Raw genomic sequence first — 18081 nt, forward strand, 5'->3', positions numbered from 1 at the left:
TTCCTTAAACTTCATACCCATGTTGTTCTCCTAGTGGACTTTGATTAAAGCACCTTTAAAACTACACATACATTATTTCCTTGTATTTCTTATCTAAAACTGCATTTAACAATCATATAAACTAAAATATATAAGATTAGCTTCTCTCTTTCTCTCTCCCATTCTCCTCCCCGATGCTGCAGCCATCAGAGAAAAGGGAGGAAGGGGAGGGAAAGAGATAACATTCCAAATCCAGCTACAATGAAGCTGGCCATAATAACTCACAAACACTCACACAGAGAACATGTAAAGACAGAACACATACAAAGACAATCAAAAAAAAAAGAATCCAAAAATGGAGAAAAAATTGTCAGAAATTCTCTGCACAAATCATAACTTTGGCTTACTTTTTATCACTGTGTTCCAAACATCTTTCATACAATTCAGATTTCCAACTAAGTAATCTCGTCCTTCAAGAGCGGTTTAGCTATATTGCACCAGTCAGTGGGGTATGAGACTGTCTGAGAAATGCTGCCTAGAAGAGAGTGAATGCAAAGACTATCTGGTCCATAATAGATTAATTTCTTTGAGAATTTAAAATCCAGAGGGGTATGTTCTCTTATAGCCACTCCTGGGTTATAGGGATGTGAGATTTCTATTAATACCAATGTTAGCCTCATTTCCAAAAGTATTCCTTCTCCTCTTACCGTGGCTTGCCAAAGTACTTTTTGTACAATCCTTTCAGGCTCTTGGATTCTTTCACAAACTTGTGATCTAGACTTGTATAATGGAGGAGCAGTGGGAGGAGAGGACTCTATTTTAAATTTCTGTGTGACACACTCCATCAGGTCTTCCTTCTCTTTTGTACTAAAGGATGCATCTACCTTTATTGTTTTTGTGGCTAACAGTACTTGTTTGGGTTGCTTAAGACATGTTTTAAGTACATTCCAAATTGAAAATATTGTAACAGGAGAAGCACTTGGTCTGACCTCTCTATAATACACACTGATTTGATTGCCTACTGTTTCCCACTTTTCAAGATTCATAGTCCCTTCCTCTGGTTCCTCCATGACTTTCACCACATGAATTACTTCATGACCCCATGATTACTTCACCTATCTCTTTAAAATGCCTGGGCTCTAGCCTATTGCTAAAGTGAAACTAATTTCACCAAGCTCAAAGCGAAAGTGACCGTGCTGAAGAAGCAGCCCCTTCCAGACCTTCCCCTCACCTTTTTCCTGCCTGCTCTTTTCACCTTCAGCTCCACGGTCCTCCTCTGGTCTTGGAACACCAACCAGCGTCTGCTGTCTAGAATGGAAGGGGCCCCACGTTGGGTGCCAGATGCTGTGGCCAGCACAGTCCAGCAGGTCCAGGGCAGTTACAAGGCTCACAGAGCAAGGATGAAAAGACAGGCTGGACACAGCAGTCTGAACAAGCTGAGTTTATTCTGGACGTACTGAGCCAAGAAATCAGGGGATCGGGGTGCTTAAATAGTAAAAAAAAACCATAGGGGTAGTGACTGAGGCATGAAACAGAACAGATCATGATAAGTAGAAAGGGAGGCCTCAAGGCCTCTTTATCAGAATATTATCCTGTATAGCAGGGGCTCTGATTCCTGGAACTTCAACACCTGAATTCAAGGATGTGCACCTGAGAACAATATATCACTTAACTTCTCATATTAGCTATTATTCTCTCTTGGAGGAGGGGAACTCTTGATAAGGGGCTCTTTCAAACCCCTCAAGGTTCTCTACATACAACAATGTCAAGAAAATTAAATTTCAAACACTTAAGACTCTACTTAATTAAATGATGATTCACAATTCTGGAGGATCAATGATGAAGAAGGACAGAAATGCAATGGATGCATGATGCTGAAAGACACATAAATTTTTAATATTATTAATATGGGAATTTGTTTGCTTGACTAAGCACCTTTGTTACAACAAGAGAAGAAAACTTGGTGTCAGACAAGATGGCAATAAAAATAATATATTGTTACAACAGGCAAAGTTGGAAAATGCATCATGCCTAAAGGCACCATAAATATTAAAATAAAGTCAGTATTAAATATGTATTGACTGAATAGTATACCATCTAAGTACATACAAAAAACTAAGCACATTATAAGACCCAAATAGTAAATCATGGGAGGTTTCAATATGCCTCTCTCAGACTCCAATAAATTCAACAGAAAAATAAACAAAAAATAAAAATCTGAATAGAATATTAAGAGAAATTAAAGATGTTAGACTTGATTATTTCTAAATGAACACATGAAGTACTATTACAATTTTATAAAATTGTATAGAGCCCTTATAAAAATTAGCTACATCATAAGGAAATAAAACTCAAGTATAAATTCAAAAAGGCAGTAACAATAATGAAATTTCAAAAAAGGAACTCCCTCTACCATAGCACATCACCACTAGCTCTGTAAATTATAGTCTTTGTGAGTTTCCTGAGACACTGATGGGTTAGGCAACTTGTCAAGAGTTACATAGGCAGTACATATCAGAGGTAAGATTCAAACACAGGTCCTTCTGATTCCAAGGCAAGCTCTCTATAGGTTGATAGACACTCTACCATCTCTAACAAATCTTAACACAATAAAAATTAAAACAAACAAGGGATACATAAATAAAGGAATGAGATTTAAATGTAGACTAAATAATGTCATTTTTAAAATTCAGTGGGTCAAAGAACAAAGCATAGAAATAAAACATACTAAATGATATTACAAAAATAAGAAAATATTCCAAAATGGATGGGATGCTGTCTTGACAGAAATGAAAGAAGAGGCATGTAATTATACCTACGTGTGTGTGTGTGTGTGTGTGTGTGTGTGTATGTGTGAGTGAGTATGTGTGTAAACAGAAGGGCATTCATTGTCCATGTCAAGTCAGTGACAATATATATTAAAATTAGCATAAAATTACAAAAATTACAATACAACCTAAATGAATATATAGTCAGATATATTCTGATGAAATCTTGGTCTCTAAAAAATATAGAAAATAGAAACAAGTATGTGACATAATTTCATTTCCCAATAAATTTGTGAACAAAAGATATCAACAATTAGTGTACCTTAAAATGATCAAAGACATTAGGAAAGTTTCCATATATGCCAAAATATTCATAACATTACTTTTGTTGTAATAAATCACTATTGGCAAAGTTATAGCACATTGGATCATAGGACTATAAATTTAGACCTGAAAGGGACCTTAATTATCAATTCCAACTATTCATCTTACAGAGTAGGAAAATATAGAGTGGCTAATGGTGAATTAAAGGGAGATGTTGGATAGTAGCCTAGCTACATTCCTAAAGGCATAGAGTCTGTGGCAATAATTCTGTACTCTGTACTAGGTGGTACAATGGAGAGAGGGCTAGGCCTGAAGGCAAGAAGACTCATGTTACTGAGTTCAAACCCAGCCTCAGTCACTCTGGGCAAGTCACTTAGCCTTGTTTGCCTCAATTTTATTATCTGCAAAATGAGCTGGAGAAGGAAAGGACAAATCATTTTAGTATCTTTGCAAAGAAAATGCCAAATATGGTCACAAAAAGTCAAATAATATGACTGAAACAACTGAACAAAACTCTTGTGTTGACCAGATCACATCCATAATGGCATCTTCATGTTTGAGCCCCACATCTCAGAAAGGAAGGATCTAGGGAAGCTGCAGCCAGGGTAAAAGAGGGAGGAAAAGACAGTGTGGTGTTTAATTTAAAGGAAAAAATAAATAAAGAGAGATAATAGTCTTCAAGTATTTGAAGAGCTGCAATGGCTTGTACTTTCCCCAAGAAGTATGTTTAGAAGCAATGAGTGGAAGTTGGTGAATACAACATTTAATCTCAATGTAAAAAAGCACATTTTCACATCAGTCTGAAAGTGAGATAGGGTTGCCTCAGGAGCCAGTGGGTTTCCAATCACTAGATGCTTTAAGTCAAGGTCAGATGACAGCTTGTCAGAGATGTTGCCAAGGAGATATTTGGATCTGTGTGGATTAGATAGAAGACAGTGCAGTACAAAGAGTGACAGATTTGGAGTCAGGAACTGCACCCTGGCTCTGTGCCTTATCACCATTATAACCTTGAGCAAGTCATTTCACTTCTCTGGGCCTCAGTTTCCTCATCTTAAAATGATATGGTTCAACTAGATGATCTTGTGGGTACCTTTCCAGTTCTATGATCCTCTGATCCCCTATGGTCATTTTAAGGTGCACATTCTGTTACACAACCCCAATCTCAATCAGTCAAATATATTATCTAGGTTACGTATTTATAGGTGCATATTTTACAACAGATTAACTACTTTCACCTTAATCAGAGTACTAAATCGTGCAGGTCTCAAGGGTCACATTTCTACATCCTGTCTCCTTTTCCTTTCATTACCTAGCAACCCTGGACATTTTTACCTCTGGGAAAATTGCCATTACTCTATAACACAATTACCAGGTCAAACTAATCCCATACTGGCTATTTCCAAATCTCAGCAAGATCATTTGATCACTAAAATTATTTTACTCATTTTCTGCCTCTCCTAATGGAGAAAAACCACACAGAAGTCCTTCTACTGCCTTGAGTATTATAGTATATGACAGAAGGTTCAAATTTTCTGACTTACTCAGACTCATGAATATTTCTCTGATTTAAACTTTATCAAGAACAGGTGAGATAGATATCATTATTACCTCTATGAACCCTTTCTAAATGCATGGCTATTTCTTCCTCTCTATAATTTCTACTGGGTTTAAAATTCTATATAATTTTCCCCTTTTCTTTACGTCTGTCTCCATTTCCATTCAGTCATTTAAGCCATCAATTAGCAAATATCATTTGAGTATCCTTAATAAACAAAACAGCTATACTTGCCACTGTGGGTGATTGAAAATATGCATAAAACTGAGTCCAAGTCCTCAAATAACTTGCATACTGCTTGTGATAACAAGGAGTATGCATCTAGTATCTGCAAAAAGAACTGAAAGAAATGAGGAAATGTGCTAAGTATCAAATGCTTAAGTGATACAGATAGTACAGAAATTCAGAAGATGTCATTGTCTTTCTCTTGCTCTTGTTGGTTGTAATTTAATTGTTCATGGAATAGTGAAAAACTGGTTATAAGATACCTAAATCTAACTGAAATATTGTCTGAAAATTGTCTTGCCCTTAGACAAGGTTTTTAGCCTCAGAATCAGTCCTTCAAATGCTTCCACTGAAACAGCAGGATTGTCTTCATTTCCATCTTCTTGAGTTTTGGGATATGGTGAAAAGGGCCCTGGATTTGGTCTGAATTTAAATCTTAATTCTAGCACTTACTACCCATGGAGACTTCAGGCAAATCATTTTATCTCTCTGCATCTCAGTTTTTTCATCTACAAAACATGGAATTGAAATATACATTTCTTAAGCACTTACTGCATGATATACACTTCTTAGCACAATTCCTGGCACATAATAGGAGTTTAATAAATGCTTACTGATTGATTTTAATGTCTCTTCCAATCCTTAATCTTGTGATACTGTGCTTTCTATGTCACTGAGAACCTTTATCTCCATCTTCCCTCAACCTGCCCTCCTTTAACTTCTTTTCATTTTTTTCTCTTTCTGACTCTTCCTCTCAGTTTTCATATTTCCCCTTTCCTTACTTTGTTTCCCTTTCCTCCCTCATTTAAGATTTCTCTCAGGTCTTCCATCTATGATCTGTGTTACTTGTATTGATTCCGTTTGAGTTTCCAAAGTTCTAACTTTTGCCTTTGTTGAACTGGTCCATTATTTCTTGTGATTACACCTAATTCCATATTGAGAGTGTACATTGAGTGATGGTGTATTCACAACTCCCACCCCATCAACTGACACAAAGGTTTTGGAAAAATAAGGAAACAGGGAAGACTGGCATTCACTCCTTAGCTGGGAAATTGACTCTCATAAATAATCGACACCAAAAGAAAGTGCCCAGGAGAGGGGGCGATTGTCAAAGATAGAAGTTTTAATTATTTTATTTCATCAACAACAACTTAGACAGGCAATATGCAGATTGGAGAAAAACTTTCCTAATAGGCTTGAAAGCCCTTAATGTGGTCTGAGTTGAGTTGGACATGGGTGCACAGCTGAGCTGACCATTTCAGTATGAGCATGTTTGATTGTTTTACTGTGCTGATTTTTAGGGTTTTCTATTTTTCTATCCTATCATTCTGATTTCAAAGAAAAAGAAATCGTGGCATATAAGTAATGACTTGTCTGAGGTCAGAGGACAAATAAATGGTAATAGAAGGATTTGAACCCCAGATGTTAAACTCCAAATCTGATTTCTTTCCCCTACTGTAACTGCCTTAGCAAATGATAATCATGATCATAAATTTTTAATAATATTTTATTTTTTCCAATCACATGTAAAGACAATTTTTAACATTCATTTTTAAAAACTTTTAGTTCTCAATTTTCTCCCTCCTTCCCTCAGCTTCCTCCTCCCTACAATGGTAAGCAATTTTACATAGGCTATATATATGCAATCATGTAAAATATATTTCCACAGTAGTTGTGCTGTGAAAGAAGAAATAGACAAAATTTTTAAAAACATGAAAAATACTGAAAGTGAAAGATTGGATACTTTGATCTGCATTCAGACTCCAGTGAACACAAATTTAAATAGAAAATATGTTGGAACTCCTTTGCAATATACACTTAAGAGCATGACTAAATATACTATAGGCTCAGTAAATTATATAAAGGTTTTGTGTGGTAACTTCTGTGAATCTCAGTTTTTTCAACTGTAAATTGAGGGAATTGGACTAGATCTTGTCTCAAAGATCTCTTTCAACTCTAAAATTCTATCAACATATGGAAGTATATTTGGCAATATTAAAAGGGGAAGCAGGAAAGGAAATAACCATTTATTAAGTGCCTACTCTGTGCCAGGTGCTATGCCAAGCACTTTACAAATATCACATTTGATCATTACAATAACCTTGTGACATAGATACTATTATAATCCCCATTTTCAATTGAGAAAACAAAGGCATAGAGGAGGTTAAGTGACTTGTCTAGGCTCACACAGCTAAGAAATATCTGAAATTAGATTGGATCTCAGATCTCCTTGAATTAAGATACATCCATATAGCTAAGTCTTTGAATTAATAAGTTATATTATGAAAACGCATTTCTACATGAATTGTCAAAGTAACAGAAACAAACAGGGATGTTTCTCTGCTCGGGGGGTACTCAGTTTGATGAGGAGCATGGTCAGATGGTGGTAGGTATTGTAATATGGGCTACTGGGTCATTGCCATTACTGATCTCTGATACACACTGTGTTGACAAATACTTGGCAATATCCAAATGTAAATAAATAAATGCTTTCCAAAGTATAAGAAGCTGACATTCAGAATTCCCACTTACTGCCTATCTTTTTCTGATTGCCTTAGGCAGCTTCAGGGCTGGCTATGTTGATCCAATGGATGAAACAAATCAATCTGTAGTCACTGAGTTTGTGTTTATGGGACTCACCAATTCTTGGGTGATGCAAATTTTTCTCTTTGTATTCACCTCTGTGTTCTGTTTGGCGAGTCTCCTAGGGAATACCCTGATTGTGCTCACAGTGGCCTGTGACTCTCACTTACAATCCCCCATGTACTTCCTGCTGGCCCATCTCTCCTTCATTGACATAATTGATTCCTGCATGGTCAACCCCAAGATGATTAGTGACCTTTTTAAGAAGGAGAAACTCATTTCTTTTGAAGGCTGTGTTTCTCAGATCTTCTTTATTCATGCTGTTGGAGCTACTGAAATGGTGCTTCTCATAACCATGGCCTTTGACCGCTACATAGCAATATGTAAGCCTCTCCACTACCTCACTATTATGAACCTAAGAGTGTGCATTTCTATTGTGGTAATTTCCTGGACAATTGGAATTTCTCACTCCTTCTTCCAACTGGCCTTTGTGATAAAGTTGCCCTTCTGTGGCCCTAACAAATTGGACAGCTTTTACTGTGACCTTCCTCGGTTCATTAGACTTGCCTGCACAGACACTTACAGACTGCACTTCCTGATCACTGCCAATAGTGGGTTCATCTCTCTGGGAGCCTTCTTCATTTTGATCATTTCCTACATTGTCATCCTGATCACTGTTCGGCAGCACTCCTCTGGGGGTTCATCCAAGGCCCTCTCTACACTGTCAGCTCACATCTCTGTAGTGATCTTGTTCTTTGGCCCATGTATCTTTTTCTATGTGTGGCCATTTCCCACATTTCCAGTGGACAAATATCTTGCCCTTTTTGACTCAGTTATCACTCCTTTTCTGAACCCTACCATCTACACATTAAGAAACAAAGAGATGAAAAAATCAATGAAGAGACTATGGGGTCAGCTCATGAGATCCCCAACTATGTCTTAATTTTTTTGGAAGAAAAGAATGAAGATTTTGCCTTGGATTGGCAACAATTAAGATCTTTTACTGCAGTGTTAAAATCTAATTGTATAGAACACATCAAGCTTTTTAAGGCTATGACAGTCATGTACCAAAACAGCATTAGAAAGTCTTTAATCTCTCTCTGGTGTTTCTTTTATGACAGTGTCTGGTTAGCAGACAGAATATTGGGTTTGCTTTTTCTGTAATGTCAGTATACAAGGGGCTTACAAAAGTGATGTCCCATCTATCCCTCACCCTTTCTTGTGCCAAATAGAGGCTTCTGATTAACTCTGGATATGGTCGTGTTGCTTATATTCCACTGTACATGATAAACCCTAATGTAAAAGCTGCACTTGAGACAGAAAGATCTTACTTCTGACCTGAGATATTAGACAATAATCCTCATTCAAGTTTGTTTCCAAAATATCACTCAACCTACTTAATTAGAAGGGCTGGGTTTTTTTCCAAATTAATTAAAACTCTCAATCTCCTGACCCAATTCTCTCCCTGTACCTTATCACTAGAATGACTTCTTTTTATTTAAACCAAATAATCATTCTTTTATGAAATCATTTTTGGAAAGAAAAAGATAGTTTAAAATATTTTCTTCTTGAGTAGATATAGAGTAAAGAAGCTGACCCATTTTGAGAAATGTGGCTGTAAAGAAAAGGAAACTACAAGGAATATTTTATGTGTCATGTTATACATGTCATACAATATATAGGCCATATTAACATGTCATATTATACTGTCCTAAGGGCTAAACCCCCAAGTGAAGACTCAGTTAAAGCAGTAGAAGTGGACTAACATGGTTTGTTCTAGTTAGTTATATCTAGAAGACCCTAGTCATACTTGGCTCCCAAGCCATCATCTTGTCAGTCTTGGTGGATAATCACTTTTCTCATTATACTAGAGACCATGCCCTGAAAGATATAACCCTTTCAGCTCCACAACTCCTTTTCTGGGTTTCCTTTTATCCTGGCATGCTTCCCCAAATCTAGAAGCCCCCAGCCATGCTTCAGTACTCCTTAGACATCTTCTCACCAGCTGCCTTGCCAATTGGACCAAAAACCATTGTTTGGAAGTTTTAACCTTTCAGTTCCAGAACTCTTGCACTGGGTCCCCCATCATCCTGATGGCCCCATGTGCCTCACTATGACTAGCCATGTCCAACCATGCTTCACTGTATGTCCCACTCATCTTTTTATCGGATCACTCTGCACATGTGTTCTTCACCTTCTTCCTGTTCCTCAGTGAAGTTCTGGAACCACGATCAAAGCAATACCACTATCGCCACAGGAAAGATAAAGTCACTATACTTTTTATGGCTCTACTAACCATCTTTGGAATTTTCTAAATCAAAATACCCCTCCCTGTCTATCACCTCATATACATATTGCCTCCTCTTATTAAAATGTCAACTTTTAGAGGGTAGAGAATGTCTTTCCTTTTATGTCTATATCTCTAGTGCTTAGCACAGTTCCTGGCACCTTGCAGGCATTCACTAATTTTTTTTCACTCTTCATTCATTCATATGAGAATACATCAACTAAGAAAGTGTTGAGAAATTTGGAAAGCAAGAGTTAAGAAAAGCGAAACAAAGAGAAAAGAAGAGAGCGCCAACTTTGTGGTTTAACATAGGATATCTGTTTATTCAGGTGATGCTGAAATAGAGAGTGGGTAAAAGTCAATTTTTTAAAGAAATGCTGGTCAGAAACTATTTAGAGAAGATGGAAAACTGCAGGATGTTTTTATTCAGTCATTTCTGATTCTTCATGACCCCATTTTGGGGTTTTCTTGGTAAAGATAATGGAGTGGTTTGCCATTTCCTTCTCCAGCTCATTTTAAAGATGAGGAAGCACAACAGACAGGCTTAAGTGACTTGTCTAGGGTCACATAACTTGTAAATGTCTGAGGCTAGATTTGAACTCATGAAGATGAATCAAAGCTCAGTTATCCACTGTGCCACCTAGCTACCTTAACTACAGAATAATGATGTCACAATTTAGGTATTGTATAGTAATCGAGTTAACAATAGGCAGTAGGAAATTAATCAATTCTTGGGTAGTTCAGTTCCAAAGAATTCTCTGAAATAGAAGGAAAAAAAAAAACAGGGTTATTTGTCAAGCGAATAAGTACTTTTGTGGTGGAGGCCAAGGAAAAACTAGAATTTGATACCTGAGAAAAGGTTAAAAAAATCAATTACAAATTGAGTCTTTAATATCAATGAAGCTAGATAATATCCTTCACTTTAGGCAGTTTAAAGCAACCCTATGGAATGGATAAATGAAAGTCAACACAATATGAAGATCAACTCAGGTTGAAAATATGATTTAAAAATTCATTTCCTAAAACCCCAATGTCCCATAAAATGGTTCTGGTTTTTTTTTTACCTCTTTTCTTTTGCTCACATCATTTCCTTACTTGGACTGCCTTCTCTTCCCACTCTACCAGAATCCTGTTCATCTTCCAGAGTTAAATTGAAAACCTATCTACTTTGTGAAATCCCTCCTGAATAGAACAGATTTATACATGATCCCAAATTGTCTGAGGTAGGATTTGAACCCAAGACTCCAAGTTCAGAACTCTGTCCACTACTCTACACTGTCTCTGGTTTTTAACTGCATGATCTCTAAGATCTTTTATATCTATAATTGTTCCCATAGCTTGGAAGGGAGTACAGCTAAATTACTGAGGCAGATAGCTGTTCCAGGCAGAATACACCAACCTGTGTACCATATTACAGCCTATGCATGTAATAGAATGCTTCTGGAATGCCATAATCTGTAATACTTTCATCCATGGTTAAAACAGTACTCTTTTTTGGGAAGAGGGTATTGATACTAACATCTTGGAGGACAGAGGTAGGGAACTACAGACAAGAAGTATCACACAGGCCATCCAACTTATTTGATCTATTACTTTGTTGAAATGCTTTTGTTTCTCTGTGTTCCTTGTTATAGGGTAATTTGCTGGAGTAATAATATTTAATAATAATAAAAGTCATCACATATTTTTAAAGTGTATAAATCATTTTATATGTGTCGTTTCATTATATCTTCATGAAATTTGTTGAAGGCAGGTGCTATCACAATTTTTTTTTCACAATTTACAAATGAGGCAACTGAGGCTGAGACAGGTAAAGTAATGCACAAAATCACACAGCTAGAAAATATCTAAGACAGTATTTTGACTCAAGTCTTCCTGAATTCAAGTCTAATGGTGTATCCATTATGCCACCTAGGGGAGGGGGAAGGCATACCTTCAGAAATGAAGGTAATGTCAAAACAAAAGATATCAATAAAAATAGAAACAAAACAAAGAAAGAACAGTAAATAATACAAGCCCTCCATCATTCAAAACAAACACAAAAGAGAAGTCAATTCACAGAAAACAAATTAGGATAAATAGACCCTTAAAGATTGAGGATCAAGTAGCATGATGGATCAATCACATTGTATTTGGAATAGGGGACAGCTAGATGGTGCAGTGGATAGAGCACCAGTGCAGAAGTCAGGAAGACTTGACTTCAAATCTCACTTCAGACACTTGACATTCACTAGCTATGTGACCTTGGACAAGTCACTTAACCTCAATTCCCTCATCCTGGGTCATCTCTAGTCATCCTGATGAATATATGATCACTGGATTCAGATGACTGCAGGAGAAGTCAGGCTGGTGACCTGCACAGCCCTCCCTCACTCAAAACAAAGTCAAGTGCAAGTCATGTCATCATTTCTCTGATGGCATGGTCTTCTTCAGCAACGAAGAATACATACACATACACTCGGAAGAGGAGAATCAATCAACTAACACTTATTAAGCACCTACTATGTGAAGTGCTAGGGATACCAAGAGAAAACGAAAACAGTCCCTGCCCTCAAGGAGCTTACATGCCATCAAGGAAACAATCTGTATACATACAAATATGCAGCACCTGTGTTGTGATCACAAAACATTTGAGTAGGTACTATCCCAGAGTTTACCACATAATGACATGTTTGGAGGCTCCTGGGAAAAAGAAGCTTGAAGACAGAATGAGCACTATTCCCATTACCCACAACATGAGAGAATGGCAGGTGTTACTCTATCCCTGGGTAGCCCAGGGATACTCTATCCCAGTTCCCCTGCCCCTTCCTCCATGACCCAATTGGTACCAGAAGCTGCACAGTAAAGGTCACTTCCCTCTGCCCCATTGATAAGAACTGATGATGGAACTGATGAGATCATAGGACAGTCAGAGGTAGATTTCTTTTCATCTCTTAACAAGGAATTAACTCAGTGCTCTCTATTAAGATGGTGGGTGATGTCTTTTTTCCCTTTGGGAATAGGTTGAATTTAAAAGAAGTTAATTCTTCTATGACTGCATCTGGGTATCCAGCTTCTTTCTATGCAAATGAACTATCCTTCCCATTGATCTTTGTCCTTTCATTGATTCCATTTTATATGAAAGAAATTTTGGTAGCCGCAATTCCTTGCTTGTCTGATTAATATTAGCATATTAGATACATGGTGGAAGGTTTTGAATTAAGATAGTTCATAATTTCTCTATCCTTTTCTTCCTGATACTGAATTTCATTTCTCCTTTCCCTCTACCATCATACTTTTCAGGCTCTTAACTCTTTCAGGTGTTTTTTTCTATTACCTTAAATTGAATTCCCTAGGAAACCCTGAATTATTTTTTTTTAATTCCTGTACATTATTGTTTCTCAATCTCTGTTCAGAGTTTGAATTACAAAATTATCATCCTAGAGTTCTCCACTATATCTCAATAATTCTAGACTTGTTCTTTTTTCAATGTTTTATTATTCCCATCTATTATTATGAACTCTTTTTCACTTGAATAAAACAAGAAAAACCCTTATATTGGTACTTCCAACTGGAGCCCTCTAGTGTCTCATGCTCTATGATTTTTTACTTCTGCTTTCTAAACAGTATTAACATCCAATCTTTCTTTTAAAGTTGAAGTTACTCCCTCACGTCTTACATTAATTTATTTCTGTTATCTTCTCTGATTTTTCAGTATACAGTTTAGCCAATGAGACTTTCATGTATTAAATTCCTTACAGCTCTTTAAAAAATCTCCCCAGCCTTCCAAAGAAGATTTTTCTTTCCACTGCTTTTGCTAAGAAGGAAAATACTTTAATCTTTTCTTTCAAGTAGTTATTTTCTAAAAGAACAACTTCTAGGCTCAGATTCAATCTAGCTTAGATTTAATCTAACTTAGATTGTATCTGGCCCGCTTGTTAATACAATGTCGCTCATGGCAAGGCTTCTTAGGGATCAATCCAATATGGAGAATCTTTAATAAAAACTTGGTTTTTCTTTGGCTGAAAGAAGACTTCAGTCGAATTTATTCGAGCAGGACATGGTATGTCAGTATTTTGTGACACCAAGCACATCGAACCACAACATATTGGTTTCCTGACTGGAAACAACCACTAATCTCAAATTCTTCTCCTGCCAAGACTGGAAGTTGCCTGAGACTAATGTGTGCTTCCCCATATAAAGGTGATGGAGTGAAGGTTGAGAACAGGAGCATTAGTGACAACAATGCAAAAAAAAAAAACATGAGACTGTAGACTGTATTCCTCCAGTGGGCAGAGCAGACAAACATGGCTCAGCCAGAATACCTTCTTGGAATACTGTTTACAAGGTACCATCACTCTGCATGAGCCAGCAGATTATCCCAGGACTCTCTCACTGCCTTCTTTTTCTTCTGGGGCAACTGCTCAACACAAATCAATGAAAGTGGGGTACATACAAAGACACTTTTACAGATGGAGCCAAAACCTTGATTCTCTACACACTCAATCTCTAACCAAAGTCTCTTACTCTCCTCATCCTTCCCTCCTCACCACAGTCCTCTGAGGTAGACACAGTGTTATACTGGAATGTATTTAAAAACTGTGGAACAGGGTCAAAGGAGAGAATGGAATAAATGGGGGCGGGGAATAAGATGGAGGGAAATATAGTTAGTCTTTAATGGCATGACTATTATGGAAGTGTTTTACATGACTACACATGTATAACTTACATTAAATTGCTTGCCTTCTCATTGAGGGAGGGTGTATAGGGAGGAAAGAAGAGAATGTGGAACTCAAAGTTTTGAAAACAAATGTTAAAAATTGTTTTTACATGCAAGTGAGAAATCAGATATACCGGCAATAGGGTATAGTGATCTATCATGCCTTACAGGAAAATAGAAGGGAAGGAGATAGGAGAACAGGGAGGGAGATGACAGAAGGGAGGACACATTGGAGGAAGGGGTAATCAGAATGCATATCACCTTGGGGTGGGGAGAGGGAAGAGATAGGGAGAAAATTTGGAACTCAAAATTTTGTTGGAAATGAATGATGAAAATTAAAAATTAATTAATTAACTAAAACATAAACATGCCACAAAAAAAAGAATAACTTCTATTCAGACATAAACAGATTATGTTAGGCATAAGAAAGGAAGAAAATGTGACACAGAAATGGAGAAGATTCAAGTATTCTCACTAAGGATTCAAAAATCCTCATTGAACAGAGAGATTGAGTAACAAGGAGAAATTGTTCATTAAAGTACAAATGAGTGGGAAAGAAGCTTGAGCATTATAGAGATAATGAGAAAAAGAAAACAAATACCTGTCCAGTCCAGATTTCAAAGGATTAATGGAGAGAATGGTTTGTATTCAAAGACTTACTATTTTAGAAGAATGTTGACCCAAAGGGGCAGACACTCTTAGGAACGCACAACCAGGAAAGCATAACGCTGAATTTGGAGTTAGAGGATTTGAATTCAATCTTGGCTCTGTTACTCAATTTTTATGTGACCTTGGGCAAGTGTTTTAACCTCTCTAGGTTATGATTTCCTCATCTGCAGATTGAAGGCATCAGACTAATAAACCTAAGATCCCTTCTAGCTTTAAATCTAAGATTCTGTGATCTTATAAAATGATTGTGATAAAATATAATGAGAAATATTGCTTAATCTCTCAGATCATCTTCAAGTGTGGCTTATTACACTAAGGTTTAATTATAAATTCTTCACAATGAGCATATCCAATGTCAATCAGAAGTCTCTATTTGGCACTGTAGATGGGAGGTCAAGGAATTTTATTAGCCATTTATCTTGGCTTTACAGAAAGGGATGCGATCTGGTGCTCAGATGTTGGCAAAGTAGAGAGTTGAGTGCCAATGCTAATCACACCACAAAGAAATTAAGAAATGTCTTATGTTGTCTTGGAGTACACAATTCATAGTCTCAAAAAGGGTGGTGTGTTCTATGCATTAAAATTACATACTGTAGCCAGGATTTCACATCTCAGTTACAGTTTGCCCAAGGCAAAACAAAAAACAAACAAACAAAAAACTCTAATACCCTTTCTAATTCAAGCAAAGTGTTTAGGAGATTCTTTGAAACTTAAAGAGTATGATGAACCTTGATCTCATGAGATTCCATAGTTTTTTTATTGCCATCTTCATCTCTTTGTTTCTTAATGTGTAGATGGTAGGGTTCAGAAAGGGAGTGATAATTGAGTCAAAAAGGGCAAGATATTTGTCCACTGGAAATGTGGGAAATGGCCACACATAGACAAAGATACATGGGCCAAAGAACAAGATCACTACAGAGATGTGAGCTGACAGTGTAGAGAGGGCCTTGGATGAACCCCCAGAAGAGTGCTGCCGAACAGTGATCAGGATGACAATGTAGGAAATGATCAAAATGAAGAAGGCTCCCAGAGAGATGAACCCACTATTGGCAGTGATCAGGAAGTGCAGTCTGTAAGTGTCTGTGCAGGCAAGTCTGATGAACCGAGGAAGGTCACAGTAAAAGCTGTCCAATTTGTTAGGGCCACAGAAGGGCAACTTTATCACAAAGGCCAATTGGAAGAAAGAGTGAGAAATTCCAATTGTCCAGGAAATTACCACAACAGAAATGCACACTCTTAGGTTCATAATAGTCAGGTAGTAGAGAGGCTTACATATTGCTATGTAGCGGTCAAAGGCCATGGCTATGAGAAGTACTATCTCAGTAGCTCCAACAGCATGAATAAAGAAGATCTGAGAAACACAGCCTTCAAAAGAAATGAGTTTCTCCTTCTTAAAAAGGTCATTAATCATCCTAGGAGTTGCAATGCAGGAATCAATTATGTCAATGAAGGAGAGATGGGCCAGCAGGAAGTACATGGGGTATTGTAAGTGAGAGTCACAGGCCACTGTGAGCACAATCAGGGTGTTCCCCAGTATACTCACCAAAAAGAACACAGAGGCGAATACAAAGAGAAAAATTTGCATCACCCAAGAATTGGTCAGTCCCATCAATACAAACTCAGAAATCATAGATTGATTTACTACATCCATTATTTAAATCGGTGTGACTAGTTCTAAAGTAACCTAAAAAGGAAAAGAATGAAAAAAAGGATCAGAAAAAGAGAGGTTATTGGGAGAGTCTAAGAGAAGTGCATGTGCTTTCATAATTATTGCCTCACAGTAAGACTGTGAACAACTGTTTTTCTTTCCCTCTCAGCTTGATTTAGTCATTTTTTTCTTTTTATCATTGAAGGGGCCATTCCCTGACTACTTCTTAAAGAGGACTATTCACTGAATGGATGTTACTTCTCTCTAAGTAAATACCTGAAAAGGCCTTAGCCTAAAAAGATCATGATCTCCCATTGCATCCCGGGCCATCTCCAGTCATCCTGATGAATATCTGGTCACTGGATCCAGATGGCTCAGGAGGAGAACGTGAGGTTGTTGACCTTGCACAGCCGTCTCTCACTCAATTCAAATTCAAAGTCAAGTCATGTCATCATTTCTCTGATGTCATGGTCTTCTTTGAAAACAAAGGATGAACACTACCTTTGAGTAGACCAAGCTGCCTGAATGGGAATCCCCCTAGCTGGATAACGCAGCTCATCTTGTCCCACTCTGTCTCCCTCTCCCCTTGCTTCTCCTCTCCAAAGGAAGGCAAATTTGAATGAACAAAGGCTGCCCAGTTAACTTCGAGTTTACTGGCTAGATTTCTTTCTTTCTGTCTTTCCTTCTGTCTTTCTTGTCTTTTCTAAAACCTTAAACCCAGTGCTCATAGATCGGACAATAGGTCCCTGTCCAAGCTCCACTTAATGGCTGCTTTCTGGTCCCTCCTGGCTTAGAGTGATTATCAATAGTAACTGTTTCTCTTTCTCTCGCAGCTTGATTTAGTTATTTTTTTCTTTTTCTCATTAAATGGGCCATTCTAGTCACTGAATCTGGGCCATATCTGGTCACTGAATCCAGACAGCTCAGCAAGAGAAAATGAGGTTGGTGAATTGCACAGCTCTCCCTCACTCAAAACAAGGTCAAGTGCAAGTCATGTCATCATTTCTCTGATGACAGGGTCTTCTTCAAAAATAAAGCACGAACACAACAACAACTCAACCCAGCCTTCATTAAGCATCACCATTGGTACTCTATTAGCTTTTTCTTGGCACTAGGCATTCCTATATCTATCATCTCCTGCCAGTACTTCTCACCAAACTCACTGCCATAGAAAATATAAATTTATCTTTATATTCATGTATGCTACTCTGATAATTATTTTACAATGACTAATTCATGAACTTAGATATACATGACCTAAATTTAGTTTCATATAGTCATAGAATTCATGAGATTTTAGAGTTGAAAGAAAACTTGGAAACTAGATATCATCTTAAATTTACA

General features: G+C 37.3%; 2 protein-coding genes across 2 annotated transcripts; one reads left to right on the forward strand and one right to left on the reverse strand.

Annotated features, from left to right (window-relative positions):
• The first annotated feature begins 7438 nt into the window (after positions 1-7438).
• LOC140513872 (olfactory receptor 4F3/4F16/4F29-like) lies at positions 7439-8377 on the forward strand. Its single transcript, XM_072623852.1, has one exon. It carries the CDS (start codon positions 7439-7441, stop codon positions 8375-8377), a length of 939 nt encoding a protein of 312 aa, XP_072479953.1.
• A 7403-nt stretch (positions 8378-15780) lies between these two features.
• On the reverse strand, positions 15781-16740 carry LOC140514626 (olfactory receptor 4F3/4F16/4F29-like). The gene has a single exon (XM_072625127.1). The coding sequence runs from the start codon at positions 16738-16740 to the stop codon at positions 15781-15783; it is 960 nt and encodes a 319-aa protein (XP_072481228.1).
• Positions 16741-18081: the final 1341 nt, after the last annotated feature.

Source organism: Notamacropus eugenii, chromosome 7 (genome assembly GCF_028372415.1).
Source record: "Notamacropus eugenii isolate mMacEug1 chromosome 7, mMacEug1.pri_v2, whole genome shotgun sequence".
Classification (NCBI taxonomy): Eukaryota; Metazoa; Chordata; class Mammalia; order Diprotodontia; family Macropodidae; genus Notamacropus; species Notamacropus eugenii.

What these genes read in the sequence shown, in the direction of transcription:
- LOC140513872 (XM_072623852.1), top strand. Translation starts at nt 7,439, where the DNA reads ATGGATGAAACAAATCAATCTGTAGTCACTGAGTTTGTGTTTATGGGA.
- LOC140514626 (XM_072625127.1), bottom strand. Translation starts at nt 16,740, where the DNA reads ATGGATGTAGTAAATCAATCTATGATTTCTGAGTTTGTATTGATGGGA.